The sequence below is a fragment of the Dysidea avara genome, chromosome 4 (genome assembly GCF_963678975.1).
Source record: "Dysidea avara chromosome 4, odDysAvar1.4, whole genome shotgun sequence".
Taxonomy (NCBI): Eukaryota; Metazoa; Porifera; class Demospongiae; order Dictyoceratida; family Dysideidae; genus Dysidea; species Dysidea avara.
This window is the reverse complement of record NC_089275.1, coordinates 42,688,553-42,713,586: the sequence shown is the minus strand read 5'-3', so window position 1 is coordinate 42,713,586 and position 25,034 is coordinate 42,688,553. Positions and strand designations below refer to the sequence as shown.

General features: G+C 37.5%; 1 protein-coding gene across 1 annotated transcript; it reads left to right on the top strand.

The window, feature by feature from the left end:
• The first annotated feature begins 1,118 nt into the window (after positions 1 to 1,118).
• On the top strand, positions 1,119 to 24,491 carry LOC136252234 (uncharacterized). Its single transcript, XM_066044635.1, has 6 exons — positions 1,119 to 1,213; positions 4,856 to 5,132; positions 10,693 to 11,034; positions 19,052 to 21,218; positions 21,412 to 21,474; positions 23,954 to 24,491. The coding sequence occupies exons 2-6, from the start codon at positions 4,905 to 4,907 to the stop codon at positions 24,247 to 24,249; spliced, it is 3,096 nt and encodes a 1,031-aa protein (XP_065900707.1). The 5' UTR covers positions 1,119 to 1,213; positions 4,856 to 4,904; the 3' UTR covers positions 24,250 to 24,491.
• Positions 24,492 to 25,034: the final 543 nt, after the last annotated feature.

Below are 25,034 nucleotides of genomic sequence, written 5' to 3'. Positions count from 1 at the left end.
AGAGCAGTCACACTACTCTTAACTTTAATATTAGGTATATATGTCACACTAATAAAATGTTTCTAACTATAGCTAGTTTTGTCCTTGATTATATAGCTTTTATTATTATTATTATTATTATTATTGTTTACTGAGCAGTCAGCCCTGCTGGTGTGCTCAGGAATCACAGCTGTTCAGATTATAACTGTTACTAATGCTTCTGTAACCAAAGTAATTTCAGTAGTATTAACTACTAGCCCATGCAGATGGGCCATAGCTTTAACTTTATAATTCAAATGTAGTCCTCTAATGATTAGTCTAGTAACTTCAAATTCCTTATCACTGAACACTACAGGGGTATGGAAAGCCGGCAACATTCGGTGAGCTTAATTAAACTTAAACTTTTCCATAACTAAAATTAGATTGGCAAGTAGAAACCCTTATAGTTTAAACATTCCCAGATGATCACTAAAGAACACTAGTCTGGAGCACTCAATGACTCAAAACTTTGACAGTTACTTTCCTCAAGGTTTACTGAATAGAAGGCTGGAAACGCATAGCTAGTGGGCTAAGACTTCACATTTGAATGAAGAATTTCTGATGTGAAAATAGAAGTTAAATTTCATTTTGGATCATGATCATTTGAACAACTTAGCTATAAGTCATAGTAATACTTTCCTGACATAGCTAATGAGACATTTATTTCACTTGGATTGCATAAGTAGCTACATGAGCAAAACATTTCCTATAGTATATTCTAAATAAATAAATAAATATACTTAAATGCTATACATCAGTGTATAGCTAGCCATGATCCATCAACAACTTTCCTAGTGCATTTTTTGCCGAAGCACAACTAGTCAACTACTTATGTTGTTGGTTAAGTTTGACTAAAAACAAAATCAACATGAATTTGCTAAATTGAGCTAATAATAATACCATACAGTATATTGTCACAGTAGAATCTATAGTCCTGAAGTCCTGATCATCCGCCCGCCCGCATCCATTTGTAGGCTTGGGAGTGACCAGAAACTAAGGTATGACTTGGAGTGGCCTTAATAATAAAACGATTATGAGCATAGTCTGATGCGGCCGGCGTACCTTTAATCTAAGAGCGGCCGGCCAGACTAGTGGCCCTCACGTGATTGGGTGGGCACTATTATTAGGGTGGGCTGTTCCACTGAAGGCTGTTCCTCGGGCTGTTCTTCGGTGTCATTTCTTGCTTTAATTAAAGGTACGTCGTTTTTGTCTATGAGTATGTGCATGTGTTTTGATAGACGTTGCTTCGACTCATTACACACTGACGGCTATCGATCAACTTGATGAAGTTAGGCCAGGCAAACTTATCATCCCCGCCCGCATCCCTTAGTAGCCCACCTCCTCTAATTTCATTATTGCTGTTATCATTCACGTGCACACGTATTTTGATGCTAAGAAGGCTGGCTATCATTTTCCAGCACGGTAAGGGGCATCTCCAAACTGATTAAGGCGGGTTCAGCCCATGACGTTATTAATTTTTATTATAGTGTAAACAGCTAGGAACAGAGAAAGTGATGTGATTAAGCAGCTATACTGTTTGTAGACTAGTCTCATGTGGCTAGACCACTTTTTTCTCTTTGTCATTGGGTAGGGAGAAAAAAGGGTCTGGAACAGTTCGAATCCCACAATCGTCTTGACATGTCAGGAGGCTACGTCACAAGTATGCAACCCATGCGCTTAAACTCCATTGTAACAAGAATGCCACAGCACAACAATAAACAAAGACTTAACTTACTTAAACAACTAACAATCGATTCAATCTATTATCGCCTCAAAGGCAGTTTTAGATGCTGATAGGTTTATAAATACGCACTTGTAATTGATTGACAAAAGTGGCTACTATTTGAAAACGCTTCACGTTTCTTTGGTTAACACTTCCCAATTATCCGGGGAGTGCCAAGACGAGTGTGGGATTCGAACTGTTCCAGATCCTTTTTCTCCCTACCCAATGACAAAGAGAAAAAAGTGGTCTGGCCACGCGAGACTATTTATAGACTATGTTTTCAGGTAAAGAATATAATGTTTCAAGGGGGTGTCACGTAGGTACGCGCTGTAGGTAGATCTGCTACCATGGTCAAAGTCTTGACCGGCGGAAATTTCACTTTAACCTGTGACTAAGAGCCTTTTTGACCTTTGGCTGGTGACTTAGCAACGATATTTCAGCACTTTTTGACTGTGGGTTGGAAGCTTTTACCCTTGACTGTTGAATTGGCACGATTTTGGTGGCCTTGACCTTTGACTTAGACTTTGACCACGGTCTCAGATCTACTTACAGTGAGTGCCTGCGTGTCACCCCCTTGTGTTTTGTGCTCCTATTGCCAATGCATTGTTTTCATAGTGTGACGTTAAGGAGGGGGGTCTGAAGTTAGCGTCATTATGATGTTAAGCGTACCTAAATCAGTTTGGAGATGCCCCCTAAATGTCACTTGCACCTCAGAAATGTCAAATGATGGTAAAATGTAAGTACTAGTTCTCAAAAGGCTGTAGCAAATCTCTATAGTAACAGACAGCTTGATTTGGAGCATTTTCTTAATAATGAATAACGAAAAATGACCTTCCACTCGCATGGGAATCCAAATTTTGTGGATGAGAAACAAGTAATCAAGTTTACCTGCATGGCCTTATAAACGGGCACTGATTAGCAAAGTGTAATCAGTCCTAAGTGTCTACCAATTTCTAGCACCAGTAGCCATGCCCCACCCCCATATTGCTTTTGTTCTTTTTGTGTGGTGTTGGCGTTGGCGTAATCTCCACCCTCACACACTAATAGCCAAACTAAACTTGGCCACGAGCTAGACTAGCTACCATTCTCAAGTCATATAGGGAGATATTGGGGTCAAGAAGCTTGTCCTATAGGAGACTCTATAAAATATTTTGGCTTGAAAAGCCCCAGAGGTGTTGCAAGGCGTAGGTATCAAATCCCAAGGCAGTGTGTGGGTAGTCTGGTGCCGCCTACCCCTTTGCAAAAAAGTAAATATCTGACGATAAACAAACCCCATTTCATTTCAAAGGAATTCAGGCTCAGCCAGTTTGACAGCATACATACATACCTGTAACTGCAGGTTTCATCAGATGATTTCTCTATAAATAACTGAAATTGAAATTATTGTATTCCCAATGTGAATTTCACTGCAACACAGAATTTCTTTGCCACATAGAGCTGATATAATGCATAATGGGATTTTTATTTCATTAAAACCTTACTTTTTTTATGAAGGCATGGGTGGGACCATACTAGTACAAGTAGATTCCTGAATATGTCACATGTCTGTATTATTGTTACAGGACTGACTATGGTACATTTGTGGTCACTCCCTTGTGTTGTAAGAATTTACACTATCCCCTAGCAACCAAGTGACCTTTATTATTATTAATAGAAGACATGCCACCTCAGCCCTTAGGGTTAAGGTCAACTGGGCTTCAATGGTACCCTTAGTCCGGACAAATTGCATTATAAATAGAAATCTATCCAATTTTGTGGTGTCTGGACATTATCAGGTAAGTAGAATTCTAGGAAAACGGGAATGGAATGGGAATGACCAACAGAAAGTGCCTAGCTGATAAAGGTCATCATGTGATATACAGGATCATGGATTTTACAACAAAATGGTTCTTTGCAGCATTGCTGGATCCTTCTGCTATAACGATCGAAGCACTCTAATAGAGCATTTAACTGAGCAGTCAGAATGTTTCTTTAATCCTTAAACCTGCAGAGAACTTTTAGGGAATGCGTGTTTACACAATATGGGCATGCATGGCGATACTAGGTGGAGTAACTTAATTCTTACAGCCTGCAACAACACAACAATTAAAAGTCTGTTCACTGGGCTACTTAAAGAAGTTTAATGAGCACTGTAACTGCAGTGACTTGTTATGAATCGATGAACAGCTTTGAGTCGCATCTCTGTGTTTCAAAATTCTTGCCAAGTGTTTAATTTCGATTGTGGGTTTACTCACGTGGTCATATATAACGTGATAGAAAATTTAACGATGAATTAAACAGAAGATGTTGCAAGGTGATGAGAGCAACCACCATCGAGTCATTGGCCATTTTATAAAGGTATGTAAAGAATTAGCGTGTTTCCTTACCGAAAAGATATTTTCACGGCTAGTTTTAGCATCACCATTTAGCATTAGGGTAAAACCCTTGTTATCATTTTAATCCTTGTTACATCACAAGAAGAATGACATAAATTGTGTAGCCATAGGATAGAAGCTTCAAAAGTTACAGTGCTTTGTGCAAGGCATGCTTATTTATTAAGTTTAAATCCAGTTTTCTGGATTATGCAGGTTTAAGGGTTAACTAATTCACTACATTAAAATGATTGACTATAGGTCTATAGCTGTCATTAATACTGAAAGGTAGCTACTCCTTTGAAACCATAAACACTTAAACAATTCAACCATTAAACATTTAATGTTTAATACTGATTTGAATATTTTAAAATAGTTTCAAAGGAGTAGCTACCTTTCAGTATTAAGTCCATCAATTCACAGGCTTTTGATGCAGGTCTCAGGTGGGATCTTAGTAAACGAAACATTCTTGACTGCTCTATTAGAGTATTTAATGTAGTGCAAGTGACTGCTGTATTAGAGTTTTAAATTGTTTTAGCGAAAGGATCTAATAACAATGCTACACAAAGAAACTAAAATCCAACCTATATTCATAAGATGACCTTTATTAGGTGTTTTCCATTGGTCGTTCCCATTCTTGCTTTAGAATTCTTGTCCCCGTAAGCTCGTAATTCTCATCCTTGTTCTTATCCCCGGTATCTTAAGCTCTGTAATTTCAAATATTTCCCTACAGTTGATTATTATTAATGTCTATTCAATACAGAGATACAGAGTGTGGATTCTTCCTTATTGTTGGCACGTCATGTTTTGAAATGGCGAGCAGTGGATCTGAGTACAATTATGCATTCAAGATTGTAATAGTTGGTGATCGATATGTTGGAAAAACCAGTATCCTATTGCGCCTTGTTCACAATAAGTTCTACAGAGATCCATACGAATTTCTAGGGTCTGATTACAATGAGAGGGGCAGCATAAAAGTGGACATAAATGGCCAACTAGTGATGCTAAACATCTGGGATTATCATGAGCGTAGATTTTATGTAAGCAAATCATACTACTAATTGTACATAACACATTTAGGAATTTTAAAGCTGGTTGAGTACTTGTGATATCATTGCATAAGTTTTACTGAAGTGCATAGTCTTATAACTACGTGTGTTTTAAGAATGAAACATTGTTATTTAATTGATATTTTGGGTTACTCTAATGCACATCCATTACACTTTAGGCTAATTGTACATTATTGAGTATCATAATTCTCTAAGCTGATAAAATGTTGTTAATACTCTGTGGGTACCAGACAATTAACAACTACTTACTGTATGATTTATGCTATTTTGTGTGTTGTGGTATTGTACCTTACTCATGACCAAATTCTATACCAATCAAATTTATTTAGAATAACATGTTAACATATTATGAGATACTTGATCTGTATACGTCGGCACTACCAAGCTGCAAAAAGGGAGAGTATTTGTAAGGATTTAAAACTTAGGTAATTAAGAATCGGCTGCAATATATTGTATAGGAAGCTTTACGTAATTTGAATCTGAAATTGTCTTGAATGTATGGTACTGTTAGTGTATATTTGTCTAGTAATGTACTAATAAAAGCATGTATTCTGAGAAGGTGTGCCAGTGGTGATTTTCATAATGCATTGCTAATTTTTCAGATGTAAATTGTTCTCGTGCAGTAAGCATGTTTATGCATAAAATCTCAAGCAGAGTTATCCTAAAAGCTTGCATTTGCAGTGACCTGCTTTAGCAGTTCTATTATATCATTTGGCTATTCTATTTAGTGGATCAAGCAGTAATGTGAAAAAAAATTATTTACTTTTTGATAAAAGTGCTAAAGTTGGTAAGGCTGTTGTATTTATAGCACAACAACAGTACAAAGACCAGGTTTGGTTTCGCATATGGACCACACACAAATAATCATTCTACATAGAAGCTTACCTATCTCGTCCTTCGGTAAAATCTGTCTACTGTTTAAAAAGCACTCTGTGTGCTAAAATAGTTTTTCGTGATATTAGTGGACTTCTCCATTCATCCTGATAAATGTAGCTACAGTGTTAAAAATGGTACCTCCCATAATCGAATTGCTTAAGGTATGCTTATGAAAGGAATGGAGTGATTAGAGTCGTGTTGACTTCAAGGGTAACTTCACCACCCAAGTTTCTAGTACTAAAAGAGAAGGCTGTAGTAAAGCTACTTTTAATTCTACTAATACAGTGGTCCCTCGATTATCTGGCCATTGATTATCCGAATTTTTTTGAATTATGGATGTAACTGTTCTATTAGAGTATTTTGTCTAAAGTGTGTGTTCTATTAGAGTATTTGTACTGGGCTCTGCATGTAAATGAATAGGGTTCTATTATCCAAACTTTTCGATTATTTGAACACCCTCAGGATCCAATGAGTTTGGATAATCGAGGGACCACTGTAGTCAACATAGCAACAGGGAAGCCATGTCATGCTATCGTAAATCAATACCTATACCTTGTGTTGTCAACAAAAAGAACTGGGACACAAAAGAGGATAAACAGTAGTTCATGATGCGTGTATTGTACATACTGCAGTTTGTGAAAAGGCATGTCTTGGGATGAAGTGACCCTGAATAGTGAAGAAATTAAACCTGCACCTAAATACGTATGTGTCCTTGAAGATGTAACCGTGCTACAGGGATCATGATGGTTTGGGCTTTCTTGTTCAACAATATCACCCAGAAAACAACTTCACCTTTCTTATATAACAGCTTTGTAGAATTAGATAGACATAGCCAAGCCCATAAACATCTTCAGAGCGACCCTAAACCCTTCCAACAAATTTCTATGAAATTTTTGAAATTTAAACAGAATTTTATGCTAACTGACTGACTGACTGACTATCTAACTGATTGGGCGATATACCAATATTGTTAGCATAGACTGATATTTAGTTATATTGGTTTTGATACCGCCTTTCTCTCTTTTTTTTTAATACCTGTTGGCATGTTTGATCCCATATTTATGGGGTAACCATGTGACAGTGTATGTGCTGATGTACTCAGATTTTGACTGTGCCACTCCGTGGTAATTTGTACTTGAGGCTTGTTGAGCTACCATGGGCATTTGGTGGGGCTGTTACTTTAATTTACATTAATACCACGATACGTAAGTACGTATTTGATATATTTTACAGAAGTTTATTATATACTGAATATATATATATGTTATACTAGATATCATTTCGCCTTGCACTATAGCACCCTTTCCTATTATGTATATCTTTTGGTATATATTTTGAATACCGTGATATCTGTAGTATAATATGTTAACACAATATCTCGTCTCCCACTTGGAAGCAGTAACAGCAATTTCTAACCATTATTAGTGCTGGTAAGTAATTCCTTGTGGTTAGCATGTTCAAGGAGTATGCACATGTGTTGCAGCCTGCAACCTTCTTGCAAATTGGTCCAACAATCCATAGCAACTGTTGCTAGGGAACAAAATGTAAAACTGTCCTAGTTACAAGCTTTTTGGTGGTTACTTAACAACCATTGCTATGGTACCAAAATCAATTGTAGAATTAGTAGTGGTTTCCTAGCAACGATTGCTACGTAACAGATATCGGTTACTATGGTAGTGGTAGTTGTCAAGTCAGACATGCCTAACTGGTAAAAAACTAAACACTATCAAAAAATTTTAGCAAATCATATGCGTATATCTAATGTACAAGTGATATACTAATTCTATTGGCTAGTTTGCTCATAGATACTAGACTTATAATAAGGATTGGCAACGGAGGCGTAAACGGAAATAATCCGCGTTTTGCTTTCCCGTAATACTCTTAGGAAATTTCAAGTCACTACTGACCAGCTGACCGCTATGCTACTGAGAATGTTTCATATGTTTCAATGAAGATTTAGTCTTTAAAGGTACGTAGCTCCGTTAGGGATTCTTACTAGCATGCGTGATGGAATTTCAGTACAGAAGTGAAACCTGCCTTATTACGTCTTTATGGAGTGCAGTGAAGGTGCCTTGCATCTTTATCTCTCGCATTGCGACAGTGAGAAGACTAGACTAATAGATGAGAGTTAAGCAGCTGAGATTAATAACTTTCTCTTGCCATCTTTCTAATGGCGAATCTGGGACGGAACAATTTTCCCTCTCCCATATTGTATCTGGACAAAAGTATGCCAAGAAGCTGTAGCTAATCTGCTAAAGCATGAATTTAACTATAGGACATCCTCACATCTCTCTGGCTTACCTATACAGAACCACAAATTATTCACACTTCAACAACTGACTGTTCTATTAGAGTTATTGACTGCTTTATTAGAGTATATCTGAACCTTTGAAGTCAGCATTGATGATTACACTCCATCAGTTTAGACCACTCAAGTTCAATGAGGTACTGTAGTGGACTGGGTGTGCCCCTCCTTTTACAGCTCCTGAGCTCTAAGACCTATTATGTACACGAGACCATCAACTGAACCAGTGAAGCATCATCCTTGGTCTCAACAATGAGGGACATCCCGTATCCATGAGGCAGTACTCACACAAGATCAAACATAGTACAGTTCATACACCCTATACAACTTTGATTCATGTGCCATACAACTCAAAGTTACAAATAGCAACACCTTGCCAGGCTATTATTTACATGTCATATGAAACTACATGATGTAAACATTGCAAATCCGACTAGGAGGTTGATTCTTGCTCTACTCTTGCATGGACCTGTTGTAGCTTGTCTTGTGTTATACTTCTGACTCCATCTAGTCTGCCAGCAGGTCTGTTGGTTCTGCAACTGCTCACTCAGATGTTAACAGCTTACCTAGCATTACAATAAATCAAAAATCAAATTAAGACTACTACATAAACACACCACAAATAATTCATTACACCAGAGTAATTTCTCCTGCCAGATATTTTATGTGGGCAGCAGGAAAGACTCCTGGTTTCTGTTGCACAGTTTTTCCCAAAATACAATAAATTACGTCATCATATTTTTTGCACTAAAAGTGATAAATTTACATATGCGTAGTGAACCAGATTCAACTCTGTATTGGAGAAGTCAGGAACCTAAGCCCACGGTACTTTCAAAGTTCAGCAAAAAAAAAAGGCTGTAATCCACATTCAACTATTTTATGTGCAAATAATGTGAACTATACAATGTGTAGAGTTAGCCCTGTCAACACTCCAGCTGTGATCATGGAATATGGAGAACAGTGACCAGGTAATTTACTTGCAGTCCCCAAACAAAATGTCTGGCACGTAAGACTAATACCAAAGGAGATTAGATACTTTTGTGTAATATGCAATTTCATTAGATTGTATATAGAGGTAGTTGGTAAAAGTCATATTAAGTCAAGTCATATTATTATGTGCATAATTATATTCATGAGGAGGGTAATTTGTTTGAAACAAATTCGAAAAACATGTCACTCATTGTTTTCTTTTTACCACACCTATGTGTTGGTAATGCAGCACACACACACACACACACACACACACACACACACACGCACGCACACAAACACACACACACACTAAAGCAAAGCTTTTGGTAATAGTATAGCAGCCACGCACACACACACATTAAAGCAAAGCTTTTAGCAATAGCATCAACGTAATTCTAAAAACCCAGTTTGAGACCTTTGCTAAAGAGCACACACTAGATCATTATTTGTAATGTTCTTCCCTCTGGTTCTTAGGTGGTCTTCCAACCTTGAATTTCTTGTAATTTCTCTCAGTTCTGATGCCAAGACTATACATGTGAAATTTTCTGTTGCTCATTTTAAACTCTGCATACACGAAAGTAACAGGAAGGATTCATAAACTAACGTTCTCCAAAGTTAACATTTGTACTGAACCATGGAAACTCTTCACCCAGTACTTCACGAAGCTCAGTAAAACTACACAAACTTGTACAAATATCGCTATGAAATTCCCCGTAAATAAGCATCCCCCCTCAAATGACGCTCCTATTGTTAGAAATTTTGGTCCATTAACACTTCCAAGGTCAAAATAAAAGGGTGGGAAATGTTAACACCATTTAGGAACGTTGTGTCACTTCAAAAAACTACACAACGGTAAATAGCGTTGAACTTCACAGTAAACAACAAAATGACAGCACGCTAAAACACACAAATAAGAAACTTACCCATCCAATGTACTTCATATAGCCATAGCTTCAGCTTTAACACACGAAGAATACGTGCACTGCACGCCTGCTCAAGTGCCAGTCACTCAAAGGCTCCACCATTTTTTACTTCACCAGCAAAACAGCAAAACGAGCATTAATTTACGAAAATAATAATTTTATAGTGCGTTGCCAATCCCTATTATAAGTCTAGTATCTATGGTTTGCTGTATAGTATATCAAAAATATACCACGAGCTGCTATTGGAGTTATTGTACAGGACACGATATTGATGTTGTATTATATATATATCATTTGCTCTAAAAATAGCACACATTATTGGCCTGAAACTACCGTATTTATGGTGATCGTGTATAGAACATCTGCATTGTACATGTTTGTAAGTTTGTGTCCATGTTTTTTAAATTAACATTTGCTGTTTACTGTATTGTAATACAAATTGTCATTTGTACAGGATAGTTATGAATTAGATTTGTACAGACATGCACATGCTGTGATAGTAGTGTATGATTGCTGTGATGAAAAATCATTCAACGATGCATGCAGATGGCATGATTATTTTCTTGATAGAGAAATTCCTATTGTAGTTGTTGCGAACAAGATAGATGAAACAAATAAAAGAGTGGTGGATCGGATATATGTTGAAGAGTATGCAGATTTTCTCGAACTTTTTGCCTATGTGGAAATAAGTGCAAAAACAGGTCAAGGAGTCACTGAACTTTTTGAAATGATTGCAAGAAAACTTTTACATCAAGTACAATCTAACAATGTCAAAAAAAACCCAGAAGCTGAGAAGGTCAGTATGCTGCTAATATAGGCACTGTTAGAAGTAAGGTATAGTCTGTCATTTGTGTTAGGGCCCAAACGAACTTAGGTGAATTCGAAGTTTCGTTCGATCGAATGAATGAACATTCGAATGCGGGTTGAACAGTTCGAACTATACTTACTAATTAGATAGTGATATAGTTTAGCTATCCATTTTGCTTTGTTCCATAATGATGTGGGGGAGGCCAGACATATGGTATTACGAATTTAATTAAGTTATGTGTTGATGATTTAGTGGTGGTCACACGCCATGCCTCTATGTGGTTTTAAGGTTTCTATGCGGTGCCAGTCACTTGTCTCAACTGTATAGCAGTAGTAAAATGTATTTAAAACCTAGTAATCACAAACATTTTTACTTGTGGTATTCAATTTCAATTGGTATTCGATTTCAAGTTTTCTCAGTAAAACTGTCGAGTCAGTACAACTGCATGTGTGTGTGAGACATGCATTTAACATTTAATATGCTGTGATTTATAATTTGTAAACAAGAATCAGCTTCATTTAAAAGTTCGAAAGATTCGTGAACTTTAGTTGATGAATGTTCGAACCCTGACAATCCAAGTTCGTTTGGGCCCTAGTTTGTGTCAAAATTGGTTTTACACAATTTGTACAAAATTTAAAAATTTAGAAAAAATTCTCAACATACTGTAAATTAGGAAATTTTCGTTCAGGATAATTTAGTTCAAAAATAAATTCAATGTGTTATATTTTTGCGGACAGCACAAGCCATGAAAATATTTTACCAATGAATTTTTCTGTATAGCAAATAATTTTGTCCAGAAATGAGCATGCAAGATACGATAAAAGTTGATATACAGGTACCTGTTGTACATTGAACAGGCAATTGTGATGGATGCCCAGCTGTGACAGAGGTCAGCCTCAACCACTAGCTAGCTAGACACTATAAATATATTAAATTTGTGGCTACAGTGACATGCGAACTTATTCTAGCAGATATTGGAACCCTGACGGTAGGCCATTAGTCTTACTTCTCCAACAGTGTACTCATTCCTCAAGTCATAGATCTCTCTTGATAATCTATGCTCAAGTGCTTCGACCTTGGGATTTTGATGGCTCGACCTCCAAAAAATATTTCACAAATAGAAAATATTCAAGGGTGAAAATATTTCGCGTAATTTATTTCCGTTGGTAGAGGCGACCACGAAATATTCTTACTGTCGAATATTTCCCGATCTATGGTAACATACTTAGACTTTCAGGGAAGTCAAAGAAAAAGTATAATTTATGGAATGTGATTCATTTCCAAGTGCAAAAAATCAAACTTGGAGAAGGTATTTGAAACATGATTACAAGGACTGTACTGATACCGAGGTACTAGTACCATTATTGGATATTGTAGTATCATCAATTGTTTCCTCTGTAACAGTAGCTACAGCAGTTAACACATTATCAATAGGAGATCTCTTGTTTCGTGTACTAGTATTCTTTGCAGTAACACTTCTTTTCTTTTCTTCTGCCTTCTGCTTGTTTTTTAGCCTGTTCTTCCTTTTGCCTTCTTTTATTTAATCGTTCTTGTTTTCACTTTTCTTTCTCTTTGTTTTCTTTCTGTTTCTTTTCCTCTTTGATTTTCAAAATGGCGATTCTTTCTGCACTTGTGAGTACCCGTAATCCAGTAACTTTGGTATGTGATGCTTTCTTCTTCTCTGGGGGGAACTGGCACATACTGAAAAAGATATTTGGACATGATATTAGGACGTTTAACTTGTGCTTCACTACGTACATTGCCTGTATGGTTTGCAGAATCTTTTGAAGGAGTAGTTGGAGTCAGGTTTCCAAAAGCATTTTCTCGACTTGGAGTACTAGTAATGTCAGAATTAGTCATGTTTGCACTAGCCTCTCCTGTTTCAGAATTTTCAAACTGGTGTAATCGGCATAAGAATCATCACAAATTGTAACAGCATCAGGAGGACTAGTGTCTGGGAAATATCAAGCAAGCTGGTTTCAGTGGAATAGATAGTAAAATCTGCCTCAGGGTGGTTAATTTGAAGAGAGGAAATGTATCTTGGATCATGTAAATTAAAAGTTGCCTATGAAAGCATTCTTCCTCTTTGGCCACGAAGGTTGTTGCAGTTCAATATTCTCATTGTCTTCTTGTTCACAATTACGGCTTCCTCGGTCCTTTGAAAATGTATCTTTATTTCTAGAATTACCAGGATTCTAATCTAGAATTACGCTTGGGTTGAATAGGTATATTCCAAAAAGAAAACCACTTAATATGCTTTCAAGAGAAATATATAGCCTTATGCCATGCTTTTGAAAACACTTAATTAGAAAGATACTTGGTAATTACCTTTCCTGGATTCTTTTGAAGATAATCATACTAATGTGTCTTTAAAGGTCCATACACTGCCGTGTCTAGTGGTTGCATTACATGGGTTGTGTGTGGCACTAAAGTGAACATGATTACACCATTCTCTTTAGCCAGGTTAATCACGTCTAAATTATAGTGGGAACTGTGACCATCAGGGAGTCAAGGGATTGGTCGACTTGAGCTATCATGCTAGAGAAAATGCTTTAAAAACCATTTTTTGAAGAGTCCCATGTCCATCCATCCACTGTCACTCAACCCATATGTTATTCCTGGTACCTCATTCTTGGTCCACTATCAATTCAGATTTTTGGCATCAAAGACAGGAATTGCTTGCCCTAAAGCATTAATACGATTGCAACCAACCACAGTCACCTGTGTAGTATTCCCTGACTAACAATATCTCACTTTCTTTTGATATTCTCTGTTAAGACATATGGGGGACCGATAAGTAAGTGGTACTCCTGATTCATTAACAGTATAGATTTGACTGGGCTTATGTATCAAATTGTTTTCTTCCAGAATGTTCTTCAATAGACTGAAATGCTTTTCCAGTGCTTCTCCTTCATTGCATCTAAACGGACCATATCAGCAGTACCTTTTTGGAGATTATTATTATTATTATTACTTTATGGCAAGTATGCCAAGGGTCTGCAAGCAACTGGTGCTTGCAGCCTAAAACACAAGTTATACATACATTATAATTACTTTAACTAATTATAACTTAGCTATAGTGTTTGAAAGTTTGATGGTGGTGAGAGATCGTGACATTTGCTGCACGGACATAGATAATGGTAGGTACAGTGATTGTCATCGTCAAAATGAGTTACAAAATGATTCCACATAAATTTCTTTAGTTTAGCCTTGATGGTTGCAATTGATAAATTGGTATTGATTACAGGAAGAGCATTCCACAAACGAGGAAGGCGATGGAAATAAGAGTTTCTATTTAAGTTTGTACTATGGAGACGATGTTTGAGTTTATTATGTGTAGAGGATCTGGTGTGACCCTGAGTAAATGTAATGTACCTATTAATGTCAAAGTTTCTTGTGGGTGACTTAAGTGACTTGATCGCAAACAAAACATCCTGAATCTCGAGGATATACATGAATGGTAGAAGATGAAGTTCTAATAACCTGGATTTGTAGCTGATATTATAATTATTCAAGATGTGTTTGGTTGCTTGACGTTGAATACGCTCAAAACATAAGATGTCCTTGATTAGGTACGGTCGCCATAACTGAGAGTAATAGGTAAGATGAGGACGAACTAAAGTAATATACAGATGTAGCTTGACTGATGGGTAGTGATTGGAACAAAAAGTACGTCGTATCAGAGCCAACGATTATATGCTTTAGATATTATAGAATTGTAGTGATTTGTCCACTTCAGGTCACTGGAGACAATCACTCCCAGGTCTTTTTGAGTCTCCTGACAATTGATTTCTGTGCTGGAAATAAGGTATCTGGTATTGGACGTTGATTTGAAGGGAACATGTACACACTTGGTAAAGTTGATAGTTAGATTGGAAAGGAATGTTTGGTGAATAATAGAGTCAACATCTTGCTGGAGCTTGATGCGGTCCTCATCACACGAGATGGTCATAAAACATTTCATGTCATCAGCAAACTTCAATACTTGACTAACTTCTATACTGGAAGAGATATTGTTCATATAAACTAGAAATAACAGGGGACCTAAAATACTTCCCTGGGGGACACCAGATATAACTGGTAGTACACTGTCAGATAAGGTATTGTTGATAGATACCTGCTGTACTCGGTCAGTGATGTAGCATTTAAACCATGACCATAGGGTACCAGTAATGCCAAAAGACCAGAGGTGATTTAGTAGGATTCCATGTGAAACAGTGTCGAAGGCTTTACGTATATCCAGGTATATAGTATCAATTTGCGTTGGGCTGTTGGTCAAGAAGTCAAAGAATGTTAAAAGCTGTTGTAAGGCGGAAGCTCCTTTTATAAAGCCAAACTGGCAGGGATTAATTTGAATTACCAGATGATTTACTATTTTATTATACACTAATCGCTCAAGTACCTTTGATGTGCTGGAAAGCAATGAGATGGGTCTGTAGTTCTTTACCGAAGTTTTATCACCAGCCTTGAAGATAGGTACAATCTTATGGATCTTCCAACTCGAGGGGATGTATGCATATTGGAGAGACATAGAAAAAAGATGGTGCAACGGCTGGCACAAAATTGGAGCACATGTCTGAAGAATTTTTGGAGAAATAAGGTCAATGCCTGGTGCTTTGGTAGGGTCCAAAGATACAAGGGCATCATATACTTCTTCTATTGTGATTGAAATAAAATCAATGTGATCAGTAGGCTCTAAACGGTTATCAACATTGGATAGATCAGATGAGTCTGAGAAAACTGAATGAAAGTAGCGATTGAACATGTTAGCAGAATCAGTGTCAGATTCAGCAATTTCGTTGTCAAACTGTAAAACAGAAGGAAAGCTCTTGGATTGGGTAAGGTTCCTGATATACTTGAAAATGTTGTTGTTGCGGTGAGATGCATACTCTCTGATGAGGCATGTCTCATAGTTAGTTTTACTGTTAGCAATTTCCTCTTGGAGTGACTCTTGAGATAATTTGATCTTCTCTTCGAGATGTCTAGTAGGATGTTGCTTATACCTGCGGCGAAGAGTGTGCAGGCACTTGATGTGATGTCTAATATTGGCAGTGAACCAGGAGGGTTGGTTATTACAGTGAATTTTGGTAAAAGGAATGAATAGTCTCATAGCATTGGATATAATCAGCTCTAATGTTTCCCAAATGAATTCAACATTGTGTGACAGAAAACAGCTACTCAAGTTGTGATATGACAAATGTTCATAGAGTCCTTGGTAGTCTCCTTTAGAGTAATTGTAAGAATAATAGGTAACTTGTTTGACAGGTGGTTTACTAAACGACAAGTTGAAAGTTATGCTATAATGATCAGACGGGAAAAGTAAGGGACGGAATGAACCTTTATAGAATCGATACTATCATCCATGTTGGTTAAAAGCAAATCCAGGGTGTTGCCTTTGATATGTGTTGGAAGATTTATGAGTTGATCAAGACCGATGTCAAAAACTAAATCACAAAATTGTTGAGATACGTGAGATTGACCTGTTAAGGTATTCCATTTTATATCGGTGAAGTTGAAGTCTCCGAGGAAGAGGAAGTGGACATTGTCGATATCTGATGGGTTGTGACAGATGTTAGCAAGAGTACTAAATAGGGAGTCATAATAAGAGGATGATGAGTTAGGGGGGATGTAGATTACACAGCAGGTAATTGGATGTTGCAGATTCAATTTAACACAAATGATTTCGATATCTACAGGGGATGCCAATAGTTGACACGGAATACTGTTATGGATAGCAAGCATCACACCACCTCCCCGTGATGGTCTATCGTTATGGTACACTGAATAGCCATGTGGAAGAATTTCATTGCTGTATATCTTGCTGGTCAGCCAGGTTTCGGACACTCCAATAATATCATAAGAATTAGCATAAATCAATGATTGAAATTTGTCAAGTTTATTTACAATACTTCTAGCGTTGATGTAAAATACAGAAGCTAGTCATTGGTTATTGTTGGATGCAGATGAAGCTGCAGTGATCATGGGCTCGGGGTTATTGGAATTAGAAGTCGTTGAGTGTTGAGTATGTGTGGGTATGGAGGTGGAATTACTGTGTGTGGTATCCTGTGAGTAGGAAGGGGTGGGCAGATTGGTATCGATGATATTAACCACAAATGAACCATCTTTAGATTTGTCTAATCTGGCATAAAGTTGTTTGTTGATGTATATATTGGTGCCTCTTAGCTTGATGTACTTCTTATCTGTGCCACTCTGAATTAAGTTCCATCTAGTCTTTAAGAAGGCAGAATCAATAGCTCTTTCTTCTCGTGTCAAATCAGGTTTGACGAGAATCGAGGACGGCGGAGAGCCTCATTTAGACAAGACCAGTGTGGCATCAAAGGCTCTCAGGAACTTGACCAATAAGGGACGAGGTTTGGAATTGGTAGTGTTGAATTTTCCAAGTCTGTGAAAGTCTTGGATACATGATGTGTTAAGTGAGCTGTCCATATTGGACAAGGTATGGTGCAGATTTTCCAGGTCACAATTTAGACGAGTTGCTTTAGGTGTGTTGGGAGGAGATTCCTTGATTCCTTATATCACTACATTAAATTTCCTATCAGAAACCATCTGTGGAGGCTTGGGAAGAATGATTGCGCCTTGGGGATGTGTTGGCAGTTGTTTGTTGGTACCATGAAGTGGGGAGTCATTGATAACTTCAACAAGTTTACCAGGTGTAACACTGGCACTATTATCGTCATTGGGTTGTGCTAGTTTCTTTTCAAGTTGTGCCAGCCTTGCTTCCAGTTGAGCATGTTTGTCCTGGACCTCATTAAAAAACTTCAAAGCAAGGGTGACCTTTGGCCGACAGAGACTACAGAAAAACATGATATTGGGGCAGGGGTCGTTACTGAGTAAGTCATAAACTTCCGAGGATACACCGGAGCAGTTACGATGCTCCCATTCGGAACAACATTCACAAAACAAACTATGACTATTTTCTGAAATCTGTTTTTTACATGAAACACACACCTCACTGGGTTTATCCTTCTTGGTAGGAGGGGTAGAACCACCAGCAGATGATAAGTTACGCTTCGCCATGACGATGGAGATGAAGGGCGACCATAGTATGACTCTGTGTTAAAGGTTCACGTTAAACAACGTCAGGAGAATGCCCAAATCACGAAGAACGCAGATCCCGGGTCTATCACTCAAGGAGGAAGACCCTAGCCACAACTTGCGTCACGTGATGAAGCTGAGATCGTTGATCCAAAAATCTCCTAAACCACCCATCACTGATCTTATTTTTCTTTCATACCTCTTTCTGAGTTGCAGCTTTCTACACCAGACCCTTAATTTGTTTTCTTGTTTTCCAAAGCCAATATCTGAAACCTCCTCAATAAACTCTGCTATAGATCAAATTTTTATTCTTTATTTAAATATGGTGATGAGCCAGGCTTAGTTCCATGAACTGCTCTCCCTATATAATTCTATCTTGCAATGTTGTTCTGGGTATTTTGTGTTCCTCTGCTGCCCTTCTTACACTGCACCCATTTAACAGCATCCATAGCTTGTTCCGTATTCTCATTCAACCATATGAGATGTTTTCTGGGGGATTCTACACTAGGTGGAGCTGAGGAGCTATATTTCTTGGTCTTCTTGGCTTTGCTCGATCTTCCACGTGGCATATCCTGAAAGAAACCAGTGTTACAGTACTTACATTGCATGTGCAGAAAAATAAATCAACTGGCAACAATGTACTTTTACTATTAATAACTTCAGGAAGCTGTTACGGATGATTTGGAGCGATATAACAGCACTTATAGCACACAATAAAGCATGCATGAAGCAATTCACTCTGTATTTATCTGTAGAACATCAAATTTTATTGCCGCTGATAATTGGAACAGAAATTGACGATAACACATACCAGCCAATATTTGGCGGCTTAAGTTATGCATGTAGATATTGTCAATCATGTATTTAATAATTTATTTCATGTATTTAATATTTTATTTCATGTATTTAATATTTTATTTCATGTATTTAATATTTTATACATGTTTAGGTAAAAGAAAGTAATGCAAGCAAGAAACCAAGTGTTGATAGGGCCAAGCTGCTGCAGCAAAATATTAATAAGGCCAAGAAACAACATGGAACTCTTCCTGTGAGATTTTTGAAGTTAATTTTTACAGGATCAGGAGCTGCTGGTAAAACCAGTTTTATTAACTTGCTGTTGAGAAAGAAAATCAATAAAGATCACCACAGCACCAAATTTGTTCACAGTAATCATGCTGTATCTTGTAAAATGGCTGCTTTTCAAGGATCCCCTGACACTATCAATTGGGTTGAACTTGGCTCTGATGTTGAGACCAGTTTTCTGAAATCAATTTTACTTCCAACAGAGACAGAATCATCACTGCCAGCCCCTCACCCCCAACAATCTACTAAAGACTCCGTACAGTCTTTGCAGTCTTCACCATCAGATATAGTCAAACAATCCTACAAACATCCTCTACAACAAGAAGTATCTTTAAAGCAATGGGTTGCTGGATTGTTTGTGAAATCAGTTAAAGGTCCAAGTCTGTCCACTTTTCAAGCCATTCTTAATTCATCCTCCCAATCTACATTCACACATCAACCAGGAGAAGTATTAAACATCATTACTTTGCTAGACACTGGGGGTCACCCACAATACGTTCATTTGTTACCCACAATCAATATTAACCCAACAGTAACTTTTGTTGTTCATGATTTATCCAAAAGCCTCGATGATCAAGTATTGGTGGAGTACAGCCAACATGGAAAGCACATATTTACACCATATCATTTGAGCTACTCTAACCAGGATATGATCAAGCTGTTGATGTCATCTGCAAATGATGCACTGGAAAGATCACATCCGAAAATTCCACATCTAGCACCAATTTCCAGCACAAACAATTCCTCTTACATTTGCTTGGTGGGTACTCATGCAGATAAAGTACCAATACAAGTTAGAACTAAAACGGCAGATCAGTTAGCTACTCTGGTAGATGTAACGCATTGCAGCAAAGCTGCTGTGTGGCAGACTACAGAAGGAAGTGTTCTGTTTTCAGTAGACAATTCTACTGCTGGTTCAAAATATTGCGAAGATCCTGTAGCAAATGTAATTCGAAATAAGATTGAAGCTCTAGCTAGAGAAAAAGAAGTTTATGAGTTGCCGATAATCTGGATGTTGTTGGAACTAGAAATTAGACAGGCTTGTGCTAAAAAGCAGAAGTCATACATGTCATTTGATGATTGTTTTGCACTTGCCAATAAAACTGGTTTAATTTCAGATAAAGAAGAAGTCAGGAGCGTGTTAATGTACCACCACCTGTTGGGTGTGCTGATATACTTTGCAGAAGTTCCAGGATTGTGTGATTATGTCATTGCTGACCACCAGTGGTGGTTTGATAAACTGAGTAGCATCATATGTGTCACTTTTCAACAAGCTTCTCACAACCGTCATTATTTTCAGAAACTAAAATATGAAGGTCTGTTTTCAAAGGATCTACTTCAGCACATTGAATGGGAAGAAGACATCAAAGAAGAATTCTTTTTGTCTTTGCTTGTCCACATGAGGATCATTGCTCCTGTAATTGTAGAGGAGAAGAAAGAGGAATACTTCATACCTTTTGTTTTACCTACTTTTACTCTGCAACAAAGAGATGAAATTCTTCTTCACTATGGACAACTTCTAGGACAGCCGTTGTTAGTTCAGTTTCGTTCTGGTCTCCTACCAAGAGGATTATTTTGCTCTCTGATAGTTGAACTACTACAACATTCACCTAAAGGCTGGCACCCTCATTTCTCTCATGATGGTGTACACCACACCTTCAGTAATTTGATCACATTCAGTTTACCTGATGGTTATTCCTTGTCATTGTTTGATAAAGTGTCGTATCTTGAAGTGCAGATGAGGCACATTGATAATACTTCTCCAACTCCTATCCATGTTAAGGCTTACAATTATCTGGTATATGCTCTTACAGAAGTTTGTATTCACTTAAATTTTGATTATGAAAGATTGCAGTATGGCTTTTTGTGTCAGTGTGGTAAAACCACTGAAGATCATATTGCTGTTCTACCAGAAAAAATTACTTCTACAGTTTATGCTGAATGTAGTATCAACAGTGTGTTCCGTGAAAAACTGGAAGCTTCACAATTAATGTGGTTTGTATATAATGAAAATTATCCACCAGCTGAAAGTGGTAAGCAAATTGGTAACTTTGTGTATTGTTATATTTTAACTCATAATCAGTTTTGTTACAAATCAGTGTATAATTATAGCTATCTCTATAAGCTGTATGTACTTGTACAAGGGAAGGATGGTGTAGTGGGTCATGCACTTATGTGCATATCATAAAAGTGAAAATCTAGTCATAATTATGTGCTTGTACACAGAATCAACTGATGATATGGCTCCATTGACTGTTGTCAAGAAAACCGATCAATTAGTTATCAAAAGTATGTGATGTACTGATGTGTACAAAATGCAGCATGTTGAAAATACTCTATTCATGTAGTTCAGTGTAGTTAGCGTAAATTTTAAATAATATTAATTTAGTAATTAGCATTACATGGAATACTCCATTGTCAATAAATTTCACTAATATTCATTCTTACAAGTACACAAAATATTGGAATTTTCAACTAGAGTAGGGACCATACAGTAGCACTTCAATAAAAGTACTGAAACAAGCTGCAGTAATGCATGATATTAAATCACAGTGAAACAATAAGAAGTGTTATATCCCTACTGTGTTCTTCCTTAGGGTATCTTGAGCGCAGTAGGGATATAACACTTCTTATTGTTTTACTGTGATTTAATATCATGGACTACTCCAACTTGTTTCAGTACTTTATATGGATGTGCTATGGTCCCTACTGTAGTTGAAAATTCCATAATTTTTTGTGTACTTGTTTGTTAATTTTGTTTGGTAAAATTAAATGGTTATGACTGGTGAACCCACACATACCACATCAAAAGAAAAATAGTGCTGTGAGCCTCAGCTATCGATTATCATCTGAAAGTGAAGTATCCATTATGCTTTGTTTTCAACCCATTACAAAACATTACAAATCAAGAACTGTTCGAAAAGCACCTCTGCAATCAAAGTAGCCACTATGAAAATATGGACGATTTCTGTTATGAAGGAAAGTCATCACACATTACCGCTAAATCGACACCTTTTGCTGTCAGCAAAGATGAATGGGTCTAGGGTTCCACCGATACAGAAAAATACCCACTGATCCAATACCTATCAGCAAATGTGACCAGATTTTACAGAACCGAACCAAATTGCACATCAGGCAAAATCAAACTAACACCACCAGTGGATAGCTACACTATCTTACTACAAGTTTTGACCCTCAGCACTACTCAAACTACACGAGGCTGGTTTTAATAGACGTCTTTTCTGGGTGGTGTGGAGTGCCCAAATGGCGGTTTCATGCCTTGTGAAGGACCTGGCTTGGCAAGAATCAGTGGTTTACTGGTGGACAGCCTTATAATGTTGGTCAGACGTGTTCTCTGTAGATTTTGCTACATATCAGCCACTAAGGAGCCAGCACAGCCCTGTAATCTCGTGTCTGGACTCCAATCGTGGTCTGCCTCCATTTTGAGGACTATCTTTTGCCCTCCCCGCCACCCCCCAGCCTCCACCCCTTTGTGAGCACTCGTGATACTACTTCGCTCGTCCAACTGCTCAGATTTTCTATCTTATTTGGCGGGAAAGTGTACAAGCAGCTACAAGTACTGGAATTGGCTTGAAAGGTATAACAGATTGATGCATCTTTTGTGTAAATTTCATACGCGTGCTTGCTATCCTTGGAGAGTTATGCTGGCTTAAATTCTTTAAAACCGTTTATCTCGAAACTTCTAATGTGCGATTTGGATCGTTTTTCCAAAATCCAGTCACAAATAGATAATGATAACAATAATTGCCACACAATTTACTCTATTACAATATTTTATTGTGCAGTGACTGTTCTATTAGAGTATTTCGATCTTTTTCATGCAATCATAGTAAGTAGCGGCAGTTCCTCAATGTTTAACAAAGCAATTCCTGCACCTTTTATGCTAGAATAATGCTCAACGCTATTTGCAGCCTGGTACTGATATCTTAAGTTTTTCCAGCATAGCATTTATGATGATAGTTATGATGATGACGATTGGCGTGAGTGGCTATTAATCGGTATTGGAATACCTAAATAACCAATACCAAAATGCCCAATATCGGTTCCAATTCGATATCGATCCGATTATCAGTGGAACACTAAATGGGACACACAGGATGATACTGGTAAGTCCATGAAGAATGTATTGTATGTACTGCAGTATGCCAAAAGGTACGTGCCTGGCTGAAGCAACGTCGAACAGTGAAAAAATCAAGCCCATAGCCTTAGCCATTATCAAGTTACACTTGTCTCAAAGCAACAGTTACTCAGTCAGTCAGTCAGTACAAAATTCCGTTTAATAATTTAAAAAAAAATCCATAGAAACTTGTTAAAAGCGTTCAGGTTGATCTGAAGGCTTATTTGGGCTTAGTTTTGCCTAACCAATACTGCCTCATCATTGTCAGGGAATAGTGAGGTTGAGTTTTGGGTGATGTTTTTCATGGGCCATTTGTAGTCCCTACTATACAGTACTATTGTACAGTATGATACCATTATTGTTGTTGTAGCAATGATACACGGTGATTTAGATAAGTCATATAGAACCACCAATGTCTATCAAACCCATTGCATTTTATAATTCCCCCATAAGCATTTCACGCTATGTTTGTTATTTGGGAAACTGTGACCAAATATTTGACTTTGTGACAATTCCCAATTATTCATGCATAGCTGACAGCAATAATTATTACACATTTGATATTTCACTGTGGTGACAATATACTTGTATACATTGTATTATAATGTTAATGTGTACTTCAATATATAGGACCAGCAATGAGGTTACTACATGAGGTGGTGATTCCCAGGATAGCAGCTGACTGGAGTTTGGTGGCTGATTTTTTGGAGTATGGGATGGAGGATAAAACGTTGATTAGAGAGAAATGTCACGATGATCCACTGAAATGTTGTGTGGAACTTTTCGAAAATTGGCTATCCACTGACAAAGGTGCTTCCCCTAAATCTTGGTCCACATTGATTGGGGTTCTCAGACAAATCAAGAGTCTTACATCAATCACAGAAATAATAGTGCAAGATTTGGCCAAAGCAGGAGTTTTTGTGTAGGAATGTGTAACCTTTTGTATGATGACACAAACACAAATTCTCAAACAAAGAAACATTCACTTATGTACACACAAACATATACTTGACATCTGTTACATTGCACATGCATGCAGCAGCACTGTAGAGAGAGTATAAACTAAAATAGGGAAGAGTGTAGTATTATGGTAGAAATGCAGTTGGTTTTTGTAGTTACATGTTTGAGTTTATTGCATAACAATCCTCCTTATCCACATTTACTGTAGGATTTGTGAAAATGGGTCTTCAGTTTTACAGGGGTGAATCCAGGAGCTGGCAAAGATAGGGGCACAAACAAGCTCAGATCCAAGGGGGCCCAGATAGTATTATATAGCTAGCTAGCTAGCTGCCATTGCAGAAGGTTGTAACTCTTAAAAATTGCTACAAAAGCTGTTAATGGCTTAAACATCTGCCACTCGATAATTATTTTAGATGCTCTTAGTATACAGGAAGGTGTTAGATGTGAGGTGATATGTTTGCTTTTAAGTATTCAATATGTTATTATGTACCTGAGTAATAAAATGATTTTGCCCTTACTGGATACGTAGATCTACCTAAAAGGAAAGAGCAGAGGAAGGAAGGGTGGGCCATTTGCCCCAATGCCCTTTGCACAGCCATTTTTGTTATGCTGCACAGTAAATTCAAATGGATCAATTTGATCTCCATGGGTAGCAATCGGCTTAGATAGGTTCCACTGTAGCTAGCTACTGTCATAAGTGAGACCCCGGTCATAACTGTACTTCATGAAGTTTCAGTAAATTGGTGGGCTA

Excerpts from the sequence above, each read along its gene's own strand:
- LOC136252234 (XM_066044635.1), top strand. The coding sequence starts at position 4,905 with ATGGCGAGCAGTGGATCTGAGTACAATTATGCATTCAAGATTGTAATA. Across the intron at positions 21,219-21,411 it reads TTATCCACCAGCTGAAAGTG|AATCAACTGATGATATGGCT; the intron begins GTAAGCAAATTG and ends GCTTGTACACAG. Across the intron at positions 21,475-23,953 it reads CGATCAATTAGTTATCAAAA|GACCAGCAATGAGGTTACTA; the intron begins GTATGTGATGTA and ends TTCAATATATAG.